This window comes from Xenopus tropicalis, chromosome 10 (assembly GCF_000004195.4).
Source record: "Xenopus tropicalis strain Nigerian chromosome 10, UCB_Xtro_10.0, whole genome shotgun sequence".
In the NCBI taxonomy this organism is placed as follows: Eukaryota; Metazoa; Chordata; class Amphibia; order Anura; family Pipidae; genus Xenopus; species Xenopus tropicalis.
Window position 1 is genome coordinate 2,359,496 of NC_030686.2, and position 22,589 is coordinate 2,382,084.

Sequence of the window (22,589 nt, forward strand, 5' to 3'; positions counted from 1 at the left end):
TCCAGAATGCTCGGAGGGTTTCCAGATAAGGGGTCTTTCTTTAATTTGGATCTTTGAATCATTTAACCATTAAATAAACCCAATAGGGCTGTTCTGCCCCAATAAGGGGTAATTATATCTTAGTTGGGATCAAGTACAGGTACTGTTTTATTATTACAGAGAAAAGGGAATCATTTAACCATTAAATAAACCCAATAGGGCTGTTCTGCCCCAATAAGGGGTAATTATATCTTAGTTGGGATCAAGTACAGGTACTGTTTTATTATTACAGAGAAAAGGGACGCTACTCCCAGTAGGAACCAAGGCCCAGTAGCTGAGACGCTACTCCCAGTGGGAACCAAGGCCCAGTAACTGAGACGCTACTCCCAGTAGGAACCAAGGCCAAGTAGCTGAGATGCTACTCCCAGTAGGAACCAAGGCCAAGTAGCTGAGATGCTACTCCCAGTAGGAACCAAGGCCCAGTAACTGAGACGCTACTCCCAGTAGGAACCAAGGCCCAGTAACTGAGACACTACTTCCAGTAGGAACCAAGGCCAAGTAGCTGAGATGCTACTCCCAGTAGGAACCAAGGCCCAGTAACTGAGATGCTACTCCCAGTAGGAACCAAGGCCCAGTAACTGAGACGCTACTCCCAGTAGGAACCAAGGCCAAGTAGCTGAGACACTACTCCCAGTAGGAACCAAGGCCCAGTAGCTGAGACACTACTCCCAGTGGGAATCAAGGCCCAGTAGCTGAGACGCTACTCCCAGTGGGAACCAAGGCTAAGTAGCTGAGATGCTACTCCCAGTAGGAACCAAGGCCCAGTAACTGAGACGCTACTCCCAGTAGGAACCAAGGCCCAGTAACTGAGACGCTACTCCCAGTAGGAACCAAGGCCAAGTAGCTGAGATGCTACTCCCAGTAGGAACCAAGGCCCAGTAACTGAGACACTACTCCCAGTAGGAACCAAGGCCAAGTAGCCGAGAAGCTACTCCCAGTAGGAACCAAGGCCAAGTAGCTGAGACACTACTCCCAGTAGGAACCAAGGCCAAGTAGCTGAGACGCTACTCCCAGTAGGAACCAAGGCCCAGTAACTGAGACGCTACTCCCAGTAGGAACCAAGGCCAAGTATCTGAGATGCTACTCCCAGTAGGAACCAAGGCCAAGTAGCTGGGACGCTACTCCCAGTAGGAACCAAGGCCAAGTAGCTGGGACGCTACTCCCAGTAGGAATCAAGGCCAAGTAGCTGGGACGTTACTCCCAGTAGGAACCAAGGCCCAGTAGCTGAGACACTACTCCCAGTAGGAACCAAGGCCCAGTAGCTGAGACACTACTCCCAGTAGGAACCAAGGCCAAGTAGCCGAGAAGCTACTCCCAGTAGGAACCAAGGCCAAGTAGCTGAGACACTACTCCCAGTAGGAACCAAGGCCAAGTAACTGAGATGCTACTCCCAGTAGGAACCAAGGCCAAGTAGCCGAGATGCTACTCCCAGTAGGAACCAAGGCCAAGTAGCTGAGACGTTACTCCCAGTAGGAACCAAGGCCCAGTAGCTGAGACGTTACTCCCAGTAGGAACCAAGGCCAAGTAGCTGAGACGTTACTCCCAGTAGGAACCAAGGCCAAGTAGCTGAGATGTTACTCCCAGTAGGAACCAAGGCCCAGTAGCTGAGACGTTACTCCCAGTAGGAACCAAGGCCAAGTAGCTGAGACGTTACTCCCCAGTAGGAACCAAGGCCAAGTAGCTGAGACGTTACTCCCAGTAGGAACCAAGGCCAAGTAGCTGAGACGTTACTCCCAGTAGGAACCAAGGCCAAGTAGCTGAGATGTTACTCCCAGTAGGAACCAAGGCCCAGTAGCTGAGACGTTACTCCCAGTAGGAACCAAGGCCAAGTAGCTGAGACGTTACTCCCAGTAGGAACCAAGGCCAAGTAGCTGAGACGTTACTCCCAGTAGGAACCAAGGCCAAGTAGCTGAGACGTTACTCCCAGTAGGAACCAAGGCCAAGTAGCTGAGATGTTACTCCCAGTAGGAACCAAGGCCCAGTAGCTGAGACGTTACTCCCAGTAGGAACCAAGGCCAAGTAGCTGAGACGTTACTCCCAGTAGGAACCAAGGCCAAGTAGCTGAGACGTTACTCCCAGTAGGAACCAAGGCCAAGTAGCTGAGACGTTACTCCCAGTAGGAACCAAGGCTAAGTAGCTGAGACGCTACTCCCAGTAGGAACCAAGGCCAAGTAGCTGAGACGTTACTCCCAGTAGGAACCAAGGCCAAGTAGCTGAGACGTTACTCCCAGTAGGAACCAAGGCTAAGTAGCTGAGACGCTACTCCCAGTAGGAACACTGCTTAGAGGCGGGTGCAGTAGCTACAGGGTTAAATTCAGCTAATTTGGTGCAAGAACAGAAATACAGAAAACAAAGAGCCACAAAAAGATTCCACATCTTTGTAAATTTTAATTTCCAAATCTCCCCAAACCCCCCCCCCCCCCCCCATGCACTCGAGTCCTGCGGAACAGGAATGTAAAACTATGTACAAAGGCAAGCGGCTATTTACACACGTGTGTGTTGTACCCCCAAATTGCCCCCCCCCGCTGCCACCCCTGGCAGTTATAGGGTTAATGCTGCTGCGGGTTACTGGGTGCCTACGAATGGCTGCCCCCGTGCCCCCCCCCGACTCCAGGAGAGGTGACCATAACGTTGTAGCTAGGGAAACCCAACCGGCTGCTGGCTGCGTGTTTAAAGGACAAGTTAACCCCAAATAAAAGTGTTTGCCTGGGTGTTTAAGTTCAAGGAGAGTGGGTGCAGCAGACAGGACCCCCCCCCTAGCCAAGCCCCCAGAAGCAGATCTGAATGATAGATGTGGAGCTATAGTGGGCATCCTAGCTGGGGCCCCTCACTGTAACCTGAAACACCAACGCTTGGGCCCCGGAGTCCTACAGAGCAGCAACCAGTCATGTACAGAAAGGGGCAAACCCCATACTGGCGCCTCTACCAACCCAACAGGGAGAAGGGTGCCCTCATACACACACACACAGGCCCAAATATATCTGGGCTTAAATACCATAAACAACTAAATTACCTTAAAGGAACAGTAACACCAAAAAATGAAAATGTACTCAAGTAATTACCCTACTATAGTTTATATAAATACCCCGCTGTGTAGCCCCGGGGGCAGCCATTCCTGCACTGGTACAGCTGGGGTGTTTGCTACAGAAACCCTACTATAGTTTATATAAATACCCCGCTGTGTAGCCCCGGGGGCAGCCATTCCTGCACTGGTACAGCTGGGGTGTTTGCTACAGAAACCCTACTATAGTTTATATAAATACCCCGCTGTGTAGCCCCGGGGGCAGCCATTCCTGCACTGGTACAGCTGGGGTGTTTGCTACAGAAACCCTACTATAGTTTATATAAATACCCCGCTGTGTAGCCCCGGGGGCAGCCATTCCTGCACCGGTACAGCTGGGGTGTTTGCTACAGAAACCCTACTATAGTTTATATAAATACCCCGCTGTGTAGCCCCGGGGGCAGCCGTTCCTGCACTGGTACAGCTGGGGTGTTTGCTACAGAAACCCTACTATAGTTTATATAAATACCCCGCTGTGTAGCCCCGGGGGCAGCCATTCCTGCACTGTACAGCTGGGGTGTTTGCTACAGAAACCCTACTATAGTTTATATAAATACCCCGCTGTGTAGCCCCGGGGGCAGCCATTCCTGCACTGGTACAGCTGGGGTGTTTGCTACAGAAACCCTACTATAGTTTATATAAATACCCCGCTGTGTAGCCCCGGGGGCAGCCATTCCTGCACTGGTACAGCTGGGGTGTTTGCTACAGAAACCCTACTATAGTTTATATAAATACCCCGCTGTGTAGCCCCGGGGGCAGCCATTCCTGCACTGGTACAGCTGGGGTGTTTGCTACAGAAACCCTACTATAGTTTATATAAATACCCCGCTGTGTAGCCCCGGGGGCAGCCGTTCCAGCTAGAAAAAGGAGAAAAGGCACAGGTTACATAGCAGAGAACAGATAAAACACCATTGTATTTTACAGAGTATCCATTATGTAACCTGTGCCTTCTCTCCTTTTTCTAGGTTGAATGGCTGCCCCCGGGGCTACACAGCGGGGTATTTATATAAACTATAGTAGGGTTTCTGTAGCAAACACCCCAGCTGTACCAGTGCAGGAATGGCTGCCCCCGGGGCTACACAGCAGGGTATTTATATAAACTATAGTAGGGTTACTGTAGCAAACACCCCAGCTGTACCAGTGTAGGAATGGCTGCCCCCGGGGCTACACAGCGGGGTATTTATATAAACTATAGTAGGGTTTCTGTAGCAAACACCCCAGCTGTACCAGTGCAGGAACGGCTGCCCCCGGGGCTACACAGCGGGGTATTTATATAAACTATAGTAGGGTTTCTGTAGCAAACACCCCAGCTGTACCAGTGCAGGAATGGCTGCCCCCGGGGCTACACAGCGGGGTATTTATATAAACTATAGTAGGGTTTCTGTAGCAAACACCCCAGCTGTACCAGTGCAGGAACGGCTGCCCCCAGGGCTAAACAGCGGGGTATTTATATATACTATAGTAGTAATAGTAAACCAGTTGTACCAGTGCAGGGCAACAGTGCATTATATTGAATTACTTTGATACATTTTTGTTTGGCGTTACTGTCCCTTTAAACTCTAAAACTCGAGGTGGCATTGTGCCCCAACTGCGGGACCGTGCCAAAGCCCCCGTGTAACATTCTATATACGTATAGTGTAGTCTGGCCCATAAGGACGCTGGAGGAACCCGAACATTATTGGTCCAAGAGGATGTTCAACATTTGATTCTGGTCCAGTAAGCAGCACTTCCCTATGGAAGCAGCTCCCATCTAGAAGCATCAGGATTTGCAAGGTTTAAAGGGCAAGTAACAGTACTGCCATTGGGCTGCTTTACCTAGGATCTCATATAGCAGCCCAATGGCGTGAGTATAACTTGCTCCAGTTGCAATGCCACTACTAAGAGGAGCCTTCAAGGTGTAATAAATGCAGAGCCCTCTGGGGGCGCTATAGGTTTCTTTCTAAAGCCTTCATCACTGTGATCACTAACAAGCCTAATTATATTTTTACAGCATCCCCCCCATAGTTTTGGGGTACGACTTTATAGGCATCAAATCTGGGACGATGTATTTATATTGAATTTTTTTGCCCAGTGATGATCCTTAATGGGGTTGTTCACCTTTGAGTTAACTGTTAGTATGATGCAGAGAGTGATATTCTGAGACAATTTGCAATTGGTCTTTTTTTATTTGTGGTTTTGTAATTATTTCACTTTTTGTTTAGCAACTCTCCGGTTGGGAATTTCAGCAGTTATCTGGTTGCTAGGGTCCAAATTAACTTAGCGACCAGGCATTGTTTTGAATGAGAGACTGATATATTTATAGGAAAGGGCCTAAACAGAAAGCAAAGTAATAAAAAGTAACAATAACAATAAAACTGGAGCCTCACAGAGCAATAGGGTTTGGCTGCCGGGGTCAGTGACCCCCATTTGAAAGCCATCGGAAGAAGGCAAATCATTTAAATCACAAATAAATAATGAAGACCAACTGAAAAGGTGCTTAGGCCATTCTTTGACATACTAAATGTTAACTGAAAGGTGAACCGCCCCTTTAATGGCTGAAAACTCACATTATTACATTGTTGTTGTTTATAATATTTATGTAAACAAACAGCATACACTTATTTCCATGTAACAGCAGCAACTAAACACGGGGCTCATTTTACTAAATGGCGCTAAGCTTTCGTACAATCTGGAACCCGGGAGCCACAGAATTGCACAGAAATCTTTGTTAAGTGTCTCTCCAACGAGCCCCGAGGGGCAACTGTAACCTGAAATATCCCCAAATGTACAATGAAGGCAAATAAGGCTAACACTAAAGAACATTTTGTATAATGCCCAGGTCTCACACACACAGGGGGTTCAGCCAGCACCGCCCCTCCGCTGGCCAAGGGAATAGGCTTAGGGTTACAAAAGTCTCAGTGGGCAGTGTTAATTTATATCAGGGGTCCTCAAACAGGGGGGCAGTTCACGGTCCCTCAGACTGTTGGGGGCCAGACTATAGTTAAAAAAAAAAACTCAGCTCGGCATGTCCTCACCCCTGGCTACTATCCCAGCTTGGCGTCTCCTTACCCCTCGCTACTATCTCAGCTCAGAGAGTCCTCACCCCTGGCTACTACCCCAGCTTGGCGTCTCCTTACCCCTGGCTACTACCCCAGCTCGGCATGTCCTCACCCCTGGCTACTACCCCAGCTTGGCGTCTCCTTACCCCTGGCTACTACCCCAGCTCGGCATGTCCTCACCCCTGGCTACTACCCCAGCTCGGCGTCTCCTTACCCCTGGCTACTATCTCAGCTCAGAGAGTCCTCACCCCTGGCTACTACCCCAGCTTGGCGTCTCCATACCCCTGCCTACTATCTCAGCTCAGCAAGTCCTCACCCCTGGCTACTACCCCAGCTCGGCGTCTCCTTACCCCTGGCTACTATCTCAGCTCAGAGAGTCCTCACCCCTGGCTACTACCCCAGCTCGGCGTCTCCTTACCCCTGGCTACTATCTCAGCTCAGAGAGTCCTCACCCCTGGCTACTACCCCAGCTCGGCGTCTCCTTACCCCTGGCTACTATCTCAGCTCAGAGAGTCCTCACCCCTGGCTACTACCCCAGCTCGGCGTCTCCTTACCCCTGGCTACTATCTCAGCTCAGAGAGTCATCACCCCTGGCTACTACCCCAGCTCGGCATGTTCTCACCCCCGGCTACTACCCCAGCTCGGCATGTTCTCACCCCCGGCTACTACCCCAGCTCGGCATGTCCTCACCCCCGGCTACTACCCCAGCTCGGCATGTCCTCACCCCCGGCTACTACCCCAGCTCGGCATGTTCTCACCCCCGGCTACTACCCCAGCTCGGCATGTTCTCACCCCCGGCTACTACCCCAGCTCGGCATGTTCTCACCCCCGGCTACTACCCCAGCTCGGCATGTTCTCACCCCTGGCTACTACCCCAGCTCGGCATGTTCTCACCCCTGGCTACTACCCCAGCTTGGCATGTTCTCACCCCGGGTACTACCTGTCTGCCTCGGCCCCAGTGCATAATGTCACCGCATCCCACCGGCCAACGCTAATGACGCTGGACACTTGGTTGACTTCACTCCACACCTGCCAGAGAAGGGGACTTCACATTACCGGCGCTGGACAAGTCCGCCTGTGGGGCGCAGTGATGTGACACACTGGGGTAGAGGGCCACTCTGAGGCAAAGAGGTAATAGCAAGGGGTGAGGATGCAGCGGAGGCCAGGTAAATGACCTTGGGGGGAGCCGTATCTGGCCCGTGGGCTGTAGCTTGAGGACCCCTGCTTTATATGATCCTTACAATAAAAGGTGTTTTTACTCTATTTAATAAAAATCAAATGCCTTCCAGGAGAGATAGACAGAAATCCCTCCCAGCAAGCAGGGCTCACAGCCAATACATCAAACATGACATTTACTTTGGGAAACTTCTGTATAAACAACCGATTGGCACAACCTGCCCAAATCCACCCTCCCAAACACATATTAGTCCAACCAACTCTGCGTCTATTAAACTGTATTACATTTGCCGCGGGGCAGAAAGCTTGCACGACTGGTTAACACGCTCACTACCAAGAACAGGCAGAAGAAAGAAAACATGAATATAACCCCCCCCCCCAGACTGCACGTTAATCTTGTAGTTGTGCGAGCACTGCAGGATGGGGCAATAACTGGTGTAGGAAGGGTAATTGCCTCTAGGATCACTTGCATTCGGCACCGGATAGAGTGTTTTAGAAAGCAAAAACTGATATAAAAAGTTTCAGCACTCAGGACCCAACACATAATGGGAGATGTTACTACAAACCATATGAGTAGACTGCAAGGAGGTCTTGGTGCATAGTTAGACTGCTCGCTAATTCCTTTATAGACCAGCAGCCAAAGCAATTGCCCCCTGGCACAGCAGAGATGGGAAATACTGAGTGAACCTGCCTCACAGCCTATTTCCTCCTGTACCAGGGAGGGATGTGAGAGAAAAAGGACAAGGAGTGAGAGGTTTCTCCCTGTCGCTGTGCGTGGAGTACAAACGTCACAGACTGAGAATACGTGGGGCGCACAGGCAAATGTTCCGTGAGTTCCTGTGACGTCAAATCGGGCGTTACTTGGGCTCTTCCACTGTCCCTTTGCTGAGGTCAGCCATCTTGGGGTATTTAACTTTCTTCTGGTCCAGTTCGTTCTGAGCCCAGAGGAGCAGCTTGAGCAGTTTTGCCAGTTTAGGGGTGGACTCGCGGTTCTCATAATCCAGGACGGCTTGGTTGACTTCGCTCCATACCTGCCAGAGAAGGGGACTTCAGGTTACTGGCGCTGTTATATAGTTAGAAATATTGTATTATGGGGGTTAAATGGGGTTAAACAGTAGGACTGACATGTTTATTGCTTCCTATAAAACAATATATGATAGAGAAGGAAGCCATTTAATGCAAGGCCCTGACTATACATAAACTACATAACAATAACTATAATGAGGCAAAAAACCAAAAACACACTAATTGTATTATAGTCTCTTGCCTTATTATACACCTCCTAATAAAGTTGTTGTATTTGAATATATATAAAAACTATAAGTGGAGGGTATATAAGGAAAATGACTCAAATAATGCCTCACCTCCTCTGATGAAGCACCCAAAGGTGTAAAACTCATAAGGAGGGCGGAGCATGGGGATCATGTGGCACTGGGATGCACCCATATGTTGTTTGGGATAGTATGATTATAGATTTTGGAATTTCACTGTTAACTTGTTATGTAGGTATTGCTTCCTCCCTACTTTGCATTCTCTCCCAGCCTTCAAGGCAAAAATCAATGTCACTTGTTTGTTTTCAGATAATAGAAGTGCGGAACTGCATTCAGTTTGCTTGGAGCGGATACTGCCCCCTTGTGGTCCTGGGTGAGAGGGAAGGGGCAAGAAGAAATAACAAATGCAGGAAGGGGTGTTAAAAAGGGAATTATATTTGCCTATTCAGTCTCTGCCAGTAGAATTGAACCCATTTGTCTCAGCCAGAGTGTATGGAGGGGAGGGATACCAGTGCAATGTACCCACACATTACCAATTACACTGATCTGACAGATCATTCTGTGGCAGGGGATACTATGCTGCTCACCTTTTGCCTTTGCATCATGTTGAGCAAGTCGCCAAAGGGAGAATCCTCTGGGTTATCGAATGCCAACAGTGCCAGCGTCCGCTCCATCTCAGTCAGGCACTCGCGGCTCTCCTCTCCCTGCTCTGCCAGTTGGGTCTGGGCAAACTCTAAAGCTGCCTCTGTCTCTCTTTGCCGGATCAGCTCAATAAGGTGCTGTTGCTGAAAAACACAAATGCAGAGAAAGCCACCCATTACTTACACATTTCAGGAATACCAACTGTGCTGAATGCTTCCCTTAGTTTCCCATGTGTCTGTGTATGCTGTGAGACAGCTGCCCAGTGACCCCCACGGGGCAAATGTAAGTCTAACAGCAAACAGAACCTTGCAGCAGTGTTACATAACAGAAATTCAGGTGAATGGTCAGACCCCCAACAACCAGAACCCTACCCTGTCCTCTGCCCCAAACACAAAGGTCTAACCTGCAAGTGAAAGTACAAGTAACGGTTGGTATCCAAAAGCTCAGGGTGTAGGGAATTGATCAGAGCAATGGCTTCCTGAATCTGGCCCTTCAGAATCATCTCTCGGATCTTTATTCTTTCATCCAGGCTCTCCAGATCGACGCTGGGTTCGATTCCAGACTCCATCCGGAACTTCTCTGCCGCCTCTTTGAATCCCTCTGAGGGAGGAAAAGAGTGAGATGAGCAGCCATGGTTCGTAAGAACCTAAAGAGTCTAAAGAGGTTTGTTGTAAGGGGTCCCATATAGCGGCATTTTGAGAGCAGATAAGTTACCTACAATACTAACCCCAGTGCAAACTGATGATTCCCATTAAATCATGAACAGTCATTTGTACAAAGGTGTATCGAGGATCCCTATAGGACACAGTTTGCTAATTCTATGTTTCTTGGACATAAAACTGTTCCCAGTCACCTATATGTGGCTGCAACCCATCCCATTGCCCAACAGTTTTGTGTAAAAGACTATAAAAGGCTATAAAACTGCCAAAGTACAAAACAACTGCTCAGTAAGAGAAAGACCCAACATAGAAGGGTAACTCCTCAGAGCAAGACTCAGCAGTCTATATACATCAAAAGGAAAAGGGGTGCTCCTTTAAAGGAATAGTAACACCAAAAGATGAACGTATATCAGTTATTCACAGATTATTTACTGTTGCCCTGCACTGGTTAAAGCTGTGTGTTTGCATCAGAAAGACTACTATAGTTTATATAAACAAAGCTGCTATATATATGCGACCTTCCAAGGTGCCCTAAAGGCTGGGGACACAGAGGAAGGTTTAAAGGTAAAGCATTAACACTGCCTCTCTAACCTGTAACAAGGTAGTTCATGATTAGGCGGTTCATGTCTGCTCTTTGGATATGTAAGTTGTTCAGTTTCTCCATCCATTCTTCTTTTGTAATCTCCTCTGGCTTCTCTGTGTAACTCATTGTCACTTTGAAAAAAGAAAATGAAATAAGACAAAAAGCCACTTGCCATATTAGCGAGGTGTCAGACGGAATTGTAAGGAGGTTGTGAAAGACAAGGGACCCTCGGTAGCAGGGGAGGCTTTAGGGACACAGTACATGAAGGGTACAATTATAGTCACTTGATTGGGACGGGGCATATGGGACACAAATGCAGAGAGACAGGTGGGGTCAGAGGACTGGGGGGGGGCAGGGGCTATGGTAGGAAGAAGCATCAGGCACTAGAATGTGAAAGGGTTTATAAATAACAGAAGACTTGGGGGATGTAGGGCACAGGGCTGGATGAAATACTGGTGACACGAAAAAGGATTATGGTCACTTGGATGGGAGAGATTTTATACGGAACAATGGGTTGGGGGAAATGATGGGCACTGGGACAGGGGAGGATTTATTACGGACACAGACTTTAGGGAATAGTGAGCACAGGAATAGAATGAGGTATCTGTGGCACTGGAATGTGGACAGGGGCACTTGGAGGGGTAAGTTTGATTATAGACAGTGTGTGGGAGTTAATGGGCCCTGGGAAAGGATTGTGTATTAGTGGCAATGGGTTTGGGGGACACAGGCTGGAGTATAAAGTATTTATGCCACCTGGGTGTGGGCAGGGGCACTAGGTGTGGAGGGGTTTATTAGGGACAAAGGGCTTGGGAAGATGATTGGCCCTGGGGTAGGGAAGGATTTATTAGGGGAAGATGATGGGCACTGGGATAGGGAAGAATTTATTAGGACACAGGGCTTGGGAAGATGATGGGCACTGGGGTAGGGAAGGATTTATTAGGGGAAGATGATGGGCACTGGGATAGGGAAGGATTTATTAGGGGAAGATGATGGGCACTGGGATAGGGAAGGATTTATTAGGGGAAGATGATGGGCACTGGGATAGGGAAGGATTTATTAGGGGAGGATGATGGGCACTGGGATAGGGAAGGATTTATTAGGGGAGGATGATGGGCACTGGGATAGGGAAGGATTTATTAGGGGAAGATGATGGGCACTGGGGTAGGGAAGGATTTATTAGGGGAAGATGATGGGCACTGGGATAGGGAAGGATTTATTAGGGGAGGATGATGGGCACTGGGATAGGGAAGGATTTATTAGGGGAAGATGATGGGCACTGGGGTAGGGAAGGATTTATTAGGGGAGGATGATGGGCACTGGGATAGGAAAGGATTTATTAGGGGAGGATGATGGGCACTGGGATAGGGAAGGATTTATTAGGGGAGGATGATGGGCACTGGGGTAGGGAAGGATTTATTAGGGGAAGATGATGGGCACTGGGATAGGGAAGGATTTATTAGGGGAAGATGATGGGCACTGGGATAGGGAAGGATTTATTAGGGGAAGATGATGGGCACTGGGATAGGGAAGGATTTATTAGGGGGGAATGATGGGCACTGGGATAGGGAAGGATTTATTAGGGGAGGATGATGGGCACTGGGGTAGGGAAGGATTTATTAGGGGGGAATGATGGGCACTGGGATAGGGAAGGATTTATTAGGGGAAGATGATGGGCACTGGGATAGGGAAGGATTTATTAGGGGAAGATGATGGGCACTGGGATAGGGAAGGGTTTATTAGGGGAAGATGATGGGCACTGGGATAGGGAAGGATTTATTAGGGGAAGATGATGGGCACTGGGATAGGGAAGGATTTATTAGGGGAAGATGATGGGCACTGGGGTAGGGAAGGATTTATTAGGGGAAGATGATGGGCACTGGGATAGGGAAGGATTTATTAGGGGGGGATGATGGGCACTGGGATAGGGAAGGATTTATTAGGGGAAGATGATGGGCACTGGGGTAGGGAAGGGTTTATTAGGGGAGGATGATGGGCACTGGGGTAGGGAAGGATTTATTAGGGGAAGATGATGGGCACTGGGGTAGGGAAGGGTTTATTAGGGGAGGATGATGGGCACTGGGGTAGGGAAGGATTTATTAGGGGGGGATGATGGGCACTGGGATAGGGAAGGGTTTATTAGGGGAGGATGATGGGCACTGGGGTAGGGAAGGATTTATTAGGGGGGGATGATGGGCACTGGGATAGGGAAGGGTTTATTAGGGGAGGATGATGGGCACTGGGGTAGGGAAGGATTTATTAGGGGAAGATGATGGGCACTGGGATAGGGAAGGATTTATTAGGGGAAGATGATGGGCACTGGGATAGGGAAGGATTTATTAGGGGAAGATGATGGGCACTGGGATAGGGAAGGATTTATTAGGGGGGGATGATGGGCACTGGGATAGGGAAGGATTTATTAGGGGAGGATGATGGGCACTGGGGTAGGGAAGGATTTATTAGGGGAAGATGATGGGCACTGGGATAGGGAAGGATTTATTAGGGGAAGATGATGGGCACTGGGATAGGGAAGGGTTTATTAGGGGAAGATGATGGGCACTGGGATAGGGAAGGATTTATTAGGGGAAGATGATGGGCACTGGGATAGGGAAGGATTTATTAGGGGAAGATGATGGGCACTGGGATAGGGAAGGATTTATTAGGGGAAGATGATGGGCACTGGGATAGGGAAGGGTTTATTAGGGGAAGATGATGGGCACTGGGATAGGGAAGGGTTTATTAGGGGAGGATGATGGGCACTGGGATAGGGAAGGGTTTATTAGGGGAAGATGATGGGCACTGGGATAGGGAAGGGTTTATTAGGGGAGGATGATGGGCACTGGGATAGGGAAGGATTTATTAGGGGAGGATGATGGGCACTGGGGTAGGGAAGGATTTATTAGGGGGGGATGATGGGCACTGGGATAGGGAAGGATTTATTAGGGGGGGATGATGGGCACTGGGGTAGGGAAGGATTTATTAGGGGAGGATGATGGGCACTGGGATAGGGAAGGATTTATTAGGGGAAGATGATGGGCACTGGGGTAGGGAAGGATTTATTAGGGGGGGGATGATGGGCACTGGGATAGGGAAGGATTTATTAGGGGAGGATGATGGGCACTGGGATAGGGAAGGATTTATTAGGGGAGGATGATGGGCACTGGGGTAGGGAAGGATTTATTAGGGGGGGGATGATGGGCACTGGGATAGGGAAGGATTTATTAGGGGAAGATGATGGGCACTGGGATAGGGAAGGATTTATTAGGGGGGGATGATGGGCACTGGGAAAGGGAAGGATTTATTAGGGGAAGATGATGGGCACTGGGGTAGGGAAGGATTTATTAGGGGAAGATGATGGGCACTGGGGTAGGGAAGGATTTATTAGGGGAAGATGATGGGCACTGGGATAGGGAAGGATTTATTAGGGGAAGATGATGGGCACTGGGATAGGGAAGGATTTATTAGGGGAAGATGATGGGCACTGGGATAGGGAAGGATTTATTAGGGGGGGATGATGGGCACTGGGATAGGGAAGGATTTATTAGGGGAAGATGATGGGCACTGGGATAGGGAAGGATTTATTAGGGGAAGATGATGGGCACTGGGGTAGGGAAGGATTTATTAGGGGAAGATGATGGGCACTGGGATAGGGAAGGATTTATTAGGGGAAGATGATGGGCACTGGGATAGGGAAGGGTTTATTAGGGGAAGATGATGGGCACTGGGATAGGGAAGGATTTATTAGGGGGGGATGATGGGCACTGGGATAGGGAAGGGTTTATTAGGGGAAGATGATGGGCACTGGGGTAGGGAAGGATTTATTAGGGGAAGATGATGGGCACTGGGGTAGGGAAGGATTTATTAGGGGAAGATGATGGGCACTGGGATAGGGAAGGGTTTATTAGGGGAAGATGATGGGCACTGGGGTAGGGAAGGATTTATTAGGGGAAGATGATGGGCACTGGGATAGGGAAGGATTTATTAGGGGGGGATGATGGGCACTGGGATAGGGAAGGGTTTATTAGGGGAAGATGATGGGCACTGGGGTAGGGAAGGATTTATTAGGGGAAGATGATGGGCACTGGGATAGGGAAGGATTTATTAGGGGAAGATGATGGGCACTGGGGTAGGGAAGGATTTATTAGGGGAAGATGATGGGCACTGGGATAGGGAAGGATTTATTAGGGGAAGATGATGGGCACTGGGATAGGGAAGGGTTTATTAGGGGAAGATGATGGGCACTGGGATAGGGAAGGATTTATTAGGGGGGGATGATGGGCACTGGGATAGGGAAGGGTTTATTAGGGGAAGATGATGGGCACTGGGGTAGGGAAGGATTTATTAGGGGAAGATGATGGGCACTGGGATAGGGAAGGGTTTATTAGGGGAAGATGATGGGCACTGGGTAGGGAAGGGTTTATTAGGGGAAGATGATGGGCACTGGGGTAGGGAAGGATTTATTAGGGGAAGATGATGGGCACTGGGATAGGGAAGGGTTTATTAGGGGAAGATGATGGGCACTGGGGTAGGGAAGGATTTATTAGGGGAGGATGATGGGCACTGGGGTAGGGAAGGATTTATTAGGGGAAGATGATGGGCACTGGGGTAGGGAAGGATTTATTAGGGGAGGATGATGGGCACTGGTATAGGAAAGGATTTATTAGGGGGGGATGATGGGCACTGGGGTAGGGAAGGATTTATTAGGGGAGGATGATGGGCACTGGGATAGGGAAGGATTTATTAGGGGAGGATGATGGGCACTGGGATAGGGAAGGATTTATTAGGGGAAGATGATGGGCACTGGGATAGGGAAGGATTTATTAGGGGAAGATGATGGGCACTGGGGTAGGGAAGGATTTATTAGGGGAAGATGATGGGCACTGGGATAGGGAAGGATTTATTAGGGGAGGATGATGGGCACTGGGGTAGGGAAGGGTTTATTAGGGGAAGATGATGGGCACTGGGATAGGGAAGGGTTTATTAGGGGAAGATGATGGGCACTGGGATAGGGAAGGGTTTATTAGGGGAGGATGATGGGCACTGGGATAGGGAAGGATTTATTAGGGGAAGATGATGGGCACTGGGATAGGGAAGGGTTTATTAGGGGAGGATGATGGGCACTGGGATAGGGAAGGATTTATTAGGGGAAGATGATGGGCACTGGGATAGGGAAGGGTTTATTAGGGGAGGATGATGGGCACTGGGATAGGGAAGGATTTATTAGGGGGGGATGATGGGCACTGGGGTAGGGAAGGATTTATTAGGGGGGGATGATGGGCACTGGGATAGGGAAGGGTTTATTAGGGGAGGATGATGGGCACTGGGATAGGGAAGGATTTATTAGGGGAAGATGATGGGCACTGGGATAGGGAAGGATTTATTAGGGGAGGATGATGGGCACTGGGATAGGGAAGGATTTATTAGGGGAGGATGATGGGCACTGGGATAGGGAAGGGTTTATTAGGGGAGGATGATGGGCACTGGGATAGGGAAGGATTTATTAGGGGAAGATGATGGGCACTGGGGTAGGGAAGGATTTATTAGGGGAGGATGATGGGCACTGGGGTAGGGAAGGGTTTATTAGGGGAAGATGATGGGCACTGGGATAGGGAAGGGTTTATTAGGGGAAGATGATGGGCACTGGGATAGGGAAGGGTTTATTAGGGGAGGATGATGGGCACTGGGATAGGGAAGGATTTATTAGGGGAAGATGATGGGCACTGGGATAGGGAAGGATTTATTAGGGGAGGATGATGGGCACTGGGATAGGGAAGGATTTATTAGGGGAAGATGATGGGCACTGGGATAGGGAAGGATTTATTAGGGGAAGATGATGGGCACTGGGATAGGGAAGGATTTATTAGAGGAGGATGATGGGCACTGGGATAGGGAAGGATTTATTAGGGGAGGATGATGGGCACTGGGATAGGGAAGGATTTATTAGGGGAGGATGATGGGCACTGGGATAGGGAAGGATTTATTAGGGGAAGATGATGGGCACTGGGGTAGGGAAGGATTTATTAGGGGAAGATGATGGGCACTGGGATAGGGAAGGATTTATTAGGGGAGGATGATGGGCACTGGGATAGGGAAGGATTTATTAGGGGAAGATGATGGGCACTGGGGTAGGGAAGGATTTATTAGGGGAGGATGATGGGCACTGGGATAGGAAAGGATTTATTAGGGGAGGATGATGGGCACTGGGATAGGGAAGGATTTATTAGGGGAGGATGATGGGCACTGGGGTAGGGAAGGATTTATTAGGGGAAGATGATGGGCACTGGGATAGGGAAGGATTTATTAGGGGAGATGATGGGCACTGGGATAGGGAAGGATTTATTAGGGGAAGATGATGGGCACTGGGATAGGGAAGGATTTATTAGGGGGGAATGATGGGCACTGGGATAGGGAAGGATTTATTAGGGGAGGATGATGGGCACTGGGGTAGGGAAGGATTTATTAGGGGGGAATGATGGGCACTGGGATAGGGAAGGATTTATTAGGGGAAGATGATGGGCACTGGGATAGGGAAGGATTTATTAGGGGAAGATGATGGGCACTGGGATAGGGAAGGGTTTATTAGGGGAAGATGATGGGCACTGGGATAGGGAAGGATTTATTAGGGGAAGATGATGGGCACTGGGATAGGGAAGGATTTATTAGGGGAAGATGATGGGCACTGGGGTAGGGAAGGATTTATTAGGGGAAGATGATGGGCACTGGGATAGGGAAGGATTTATTAGGGGGGGATGATGGGCACTGGGATAGGGAAGGATTTATTAGGGGAAGATGATGGGCACTGGGGTAGGGAAGGGTTTATTAGGGGAGGATGATGGGCACTGGGGTAGGGAAGGATTTATTAGGGGAAGATGATGGGCACTGGGGTAGGGAAGGGTTTATTAGGGAGGATGATGGGCACTGGGGTAGGGAAGGATTTATTAGGGGGGGATGATGGGCACTGGGATAGGGAAGGGTTTATTAGGGGAGGATGATGGGCACTGGGGTAGGGAAGGATTTATTAGGGGGGATGATGGGCACTGGGATAGGGAAGGATTTATTAGGGGAAGATGATGGGCACTGGGTAGGGAAGGGTTTATTAGGGGAGGATGATGGGCACTGGGGTAGGGAAGGATTTATTAGGGGAAGATGATGGGCACTGGGATAGGGAAGGATTTATTAGGGGAAGATGATGGGCACTGGGATAGGGAAGGATTTATTAGGGGAAGATGATGGGCACTGGGATAGGGAAGGATTTATTAGGGGGGGATGATGGGCACTGGGATAGGGAAGGATTTATTAGGGGAGGATGATGGGCACTGGGGTAGGGAAGGATTTATTAGGGGAAGATGATGGGCACTGGGATAGGGAAGGATTTATTAGGGGAAGATGATGGGCACTGGGATAGGGAAGGGTTTATTAGGGGAAGATGATGGGCACTGGGATAGGGAAGGATTTATTAGGGGAAGATGATGGCACTGGGATAGGGAAGGATTTATTAGGGGAAGATGATGGGCACTGGGATAGGGAAGGATTTATTAGGGGAAGATGATGGGCACTGGGATAGGGAAGGGTTTATTAGGGGAAGATGATGGGCACTGGGATAGGGAAGGGTTTATTAGGGAGGATGATGGGCACTGGGATAGGGAAGGGTTTATTAGGGGAAGATGATGGGCACTGGGATAGGGAAGGGTTTATTAGGGGAGGATGATGGGCACTGGGATAGGGAAGGATTTATTAGGGGAGGATGATGGGCACTGGGGTAGGGAAGGATTTATTAGGGGGGATGATGGGCACTGGATAGGGAAGGATTTATTAGGGGGGATGATGGGCACTGGGGTAGGGAAGGATTTATTAGGGGAGGATGATGGGCACTGGGATAGGGAAGGATTTATTAGGGGAAAGATGATGGGCACTGGGTAGGGAAGGATTTATTAGGGGGGGGATGATGGGCACTGGGATAGGGAAGGATTTATTAGGGGAGGATGATGGGCACTGGGATAGGGAAGGATTTATTAGGGGAGGATGATGGGCACTGGGGTAGGGAAGGATTTATTAGGGGGGGGATGATGGGCACTGGGATAGGGAAGGATTTATTAGGGGAAGATGATGGGCACTGGGATAGGGAAGGATTTATTAGGGGGGGATGATGGGCACTGGGAAAGGGAAGGATTTATTAGGGGAAGATTGATGGGCACTGGGGTAGGGAAGGATTTATTAGGGGAAGATGATGGGCACTGGGGTAGGGAAGGATTTATTAGGGGAAGATGATGGGCACTGGGATAGGGAAGGATTTATTAGGGGAAGATGATGGGCACTGGGATAGGGAAGGATTTATTAGGGGAAGATGATGGGCACTGGGATAGGGAAGGATTTATTAGGGGGGGATGATGGGCACTGGGATAGGGAAGGATTTATTAGGGAAGATGATGGGCACTGGGATAGGGAAGGATTTATTAGGGGAAGATGATGGGCACTGGGGTAGGGAAGGATTTATTAGGGGAAGATGATGGGCACTGGGATAGGGAAGGATTTATTAGGGGAAGATGATGGGCACTGGGATAGGGAAGGGTTTATTAGGGGAAGATGATGGGCACTGGGATAGGGAAGGATTTATTAGGGGGGATGATGGGCACTGGGATAGGGAAGGGTTTATTAGGGGAAGATGATGGGCACTGGGGTAGGGAAGGATTTATTAGGGGAAGATGATGGGCACTGGGGTAGGGAAGGATTTATTAGGGGAAGATGATGGGCACTGGGATAGGGAAGGGTTTATTAGGGGAAGATGATGGGCACTGGGGTAGGGAAGGATTTATTAGGGGAAGATGATGGGCACTGGGATAGGGAAGGATTTATTAGGGGGGATGATGGGCACTGGGATAGGGAAGGGTTTATTAGGGGAAGATGATGGGCACTGGGGTAGGGAAGGATTTATTAGGGGAAGATGATGGGCACTGGGATAGGGAAGGATTTATTAGGGGAAGATGATGGGCACTGGGGTAGGGAAGGGATTTATTAGGGGAAGATGATGGGCACTGGGATAGGGAAGGATTTATTAGGGGAAGATGATGGGCACTGGGATAGGGAAGGGTTTATTAGGGGAAGATGATGGGCACTGGGATAGGGAAGGATTTATTAGGGGGGGATGATGGGCACTGGGATAGGGAAGGGTTTATTAGGGGAAGATGATGGGCACTGGGGTAGGGAAGGATTTATTAGGGGAAGATGATGGGCACTGGGATAGGGAAGGGTTTATTAGGGGAAGATGATGGGCACTGGGGTAGGGAAGGGTTTATTAGGGGAAGATGATGGGCACTGGGGTAGGGAAGGATTTATTAGGGGAAGATGATGGGCACTGGGATAGGGAAGGGTTTATTAGGGGAAGATGATGGGCACTGGGGTAGGGAAGGATTTATTAGGGGAGGATGATGGGCACTGGGGTAGGGAAGGATTTATTAGGGGAAGATGATGGGCACTGGGGTAGGGAAGGATTTATTAGGGGAGGATGATGGGCACTGGTATAGGAAAGGATTTATTAGGGGGGATGATGGGCACTGGGGTAGGGAAGGATTTATTAGGGGAGGATGATGGGCACTGGGATAGGGAAGGATTTATTAGGGGGAGGATGATGGGCACTGGGATAGGGAAGGATTTATTAGGGGAAGATGATGGGCACTGGGATAGGGAAGGATTTATTAGGGGAAGATGATGGGCACTGGGGTAGGGAAGGATTTATTAGGGGAAGATGATGGGCACTGGGATAGGGAAGGATTTATTAGGGGAGGATGATGGGCACTGGGGTAGGGAAGGGTTTATTAGGGGAAGATGATGGGCACTGGGATAGGGAAGGGTTTATTAGGGGAAGATGATGGGCACTGGGATAGGGAAGGGTTTATTAGGGGAGGATGATGGGCACTGGGATAGGGAAGGATTTATTAGGGGGAAGATGATGGGCACTGGGATAGGGAAGGGTTTATTAGGGGAGGATGATGGGCACTGGGATAGGGAAGGATTTATTAGGGAGGATGATGGGCACTGGGATAGGGAAGGATTTATTAGGGGAAGATGATGGGCACTGGGATAGGGAAGGGTTTATTAGGGGAGGATGATGGGCACTGGGATAGGGAAGGATTTATTAGGGGGGGATGATGGGCACTGGGGTAGGGAAGGATTTATTAGGGGGGGATGATGGGCACTGGGATAGGGAAGGGTTATTAGGGGAGGATGATGGGCACTGGGATAGGGAAGGATTTATTAGGGGAAGATGATGGGCACTGGGATAGGGAAGGATTTATTAGGGGAGGATGATGGGCACTGGGATAGGGAAGGATTTATTAGGGGAGGATGATGGGCACTGGGATAGGGAAGGGTTTATTAGGGGAGGATGATGGGCACTGGGATAGGGAAGGATTTATTAGGGGAAGATGATGGGCACTGGGGTAGGGAAGGATTTATTAGGGGGGATGATGGGCACTGGGGTAGGGAAGGGTTTATTAGGGGAAGATGATGGGCACTGGGATAGGGAAGGGTTTATTAGGGGAAGATGATGGGCACTGGGATAGGGAAGGGTTTATTAGGGAGGATGATGGGGCACTGGGATAGGGAAGGATTTATTAGGGGAAGATGATGGGCCACTGGGATAGGGAAGGATTTATTAGGGGAGGATGATGGGCACTGGGATAGGGAAGGATTTATTAGGGGAAGATGATGGGCACTGGGATAGGGAAGGATTTATTAGGGGAAGATGATGGGCACTGGGGTAGGGAAGGATTTATTAGGGGGGGATGATGGGCACTGGGATAGGGAAGGATTTATTAGGGGAAGATGATGGGCACTGGGATAGGGAAGGGTTTATTAGGGGAGGATGATGGGCACTGGGATAGGGAAGGATTTATTAGGGGAAGATGATGGGCACTGGGATAGGGAAGGATTTATTAGGGGGGGATGATGGGCACTGGGGTAGGGAAGGATTTATTAGGGGAGGATGATGGGCACTGGGATAGGGAAGGATTTATTAGGGGAGGATGATGGGCACTGGGATAGGGAAGGATTTATTAGGGGGGGATGATGGGCACTGGGGTAGGGAAGGGTTTATTAGGGGAAGATGATGGGCACTGGGATAGGGAAGGATTTATTAGGGGAGGATGATGGGCACTGGGATAGGGAAGGATTTATTAGGGGAGGATGATGGGCACTGGGGTAGGGAAGGGTTTATTAGGGGAAGATGATGGGCACTGGGGTAGGGAAGGATTTATTAGGGGGGGATGATGGGCACTGGGGTAGGGAAGGATTTATTAGGGGAGGATGATGGGCACTGGGGTAGGGAAGGATTTATTAGGGGAGGATGATGGGCACTGGGATAGGGAAGGATTTATTAGGGGAGGATGATGGGCACTGGGATAGGGAAGGATTTATTAGGGGAAGATGATGGGCACTGGGATAGGGAAGGATTTATTAGGGGAGGATGATGGGCACTGGGGTAGGGAAGGGTTTATTAGGGGAAGATGATGGGCACTGGGGTAGGGAAGGATTTATTAGGGGGGGATGATGGGCACTGGGGTAGGGAAGGATTTATTAGGGGAGGATGATGGGCACTGGGATAGGGAAGGGTTTATTAGGGGAGGATGATGGGCACTGGGATAGGGAAAGGATTTATTAGGGGAAGATGATGGGCACTGGATAGGGAAGGATTTATTAGGGGAAGATGATGGGCACTGGGGTTAGGGGAAGGATTTATTAGGGGGGGATGATGGGCACTGGGATAGGGAAGGATTTATTAGGGGAGGATGATGGGCACTGGGATAGGGAAGGGTTTATTAGGGGAGGATGATGGGCACTGGATAGGGAAGGGTTTATTAGGGGAAGATGATGGGCACTGGGGTAGGAAGGATTTATTAGGGGAAGATGATGGGCACTGGGATAGGGAAGGATTTATTAGGGGAGGATGATGGGCACTGGGATAGGGAAGGGTTTATTAGGGGAGGATGATGGGCACTGGGGTAGGGAAGGATTTATTAGGGGAAGATGATGGGCACTGGGGTAGGGAAGGATTTATTAGGGGAAGATGATGGGCACTGGGATAGGGAAGGGTTTATTAGGGGAGGATGATGGGCACTGGGATAGGGA

The 22,589-nt window shown here is 49.6% G+C and overlaps 1 protein-coding gene across 3 annotated transcripts in view; it reads right to left on the reverse strand.

Moving 5' to 3' along the window:
- Positions 1 to 7,387: 7,387 nt before the first annotated feature.
- Positions 7,388 to 22,589, reverse strand: part of gid8 (GID complex subunit 8) — a 31,567-nt gene continuing 16,365 nt past the window's right edge. For all 3 annotated transcript variants that reach the window (XM_031894425.1, XM_031894426.1, XM_031894427.1), the window contains exons 2-5: positions 10,478 to 10,600; positions 9,631 to 9,827; positions 9,173 to 9,370; positions 7,388 to 8,345 (exon numbers count right to left, since the gene is read on the reverse strand). In XM_031894425.1, the coding sequence (XP_031750285.1) occupies positions 8,172 to 8,345; positions 9,173 to 9,370; positions 9,631 to 9,827; positions 10,478 to 10,600 (692 nt within the window). In that variant the 3' untranslated portion in view covers positions 7,388 to 8,171. The remainder of the gene's footprint in view (positions 8,346 to 9,172; positions 9,371 to 9,630; positions 9,828 to 10,477; positions 10,601 to 22,589) is intronic.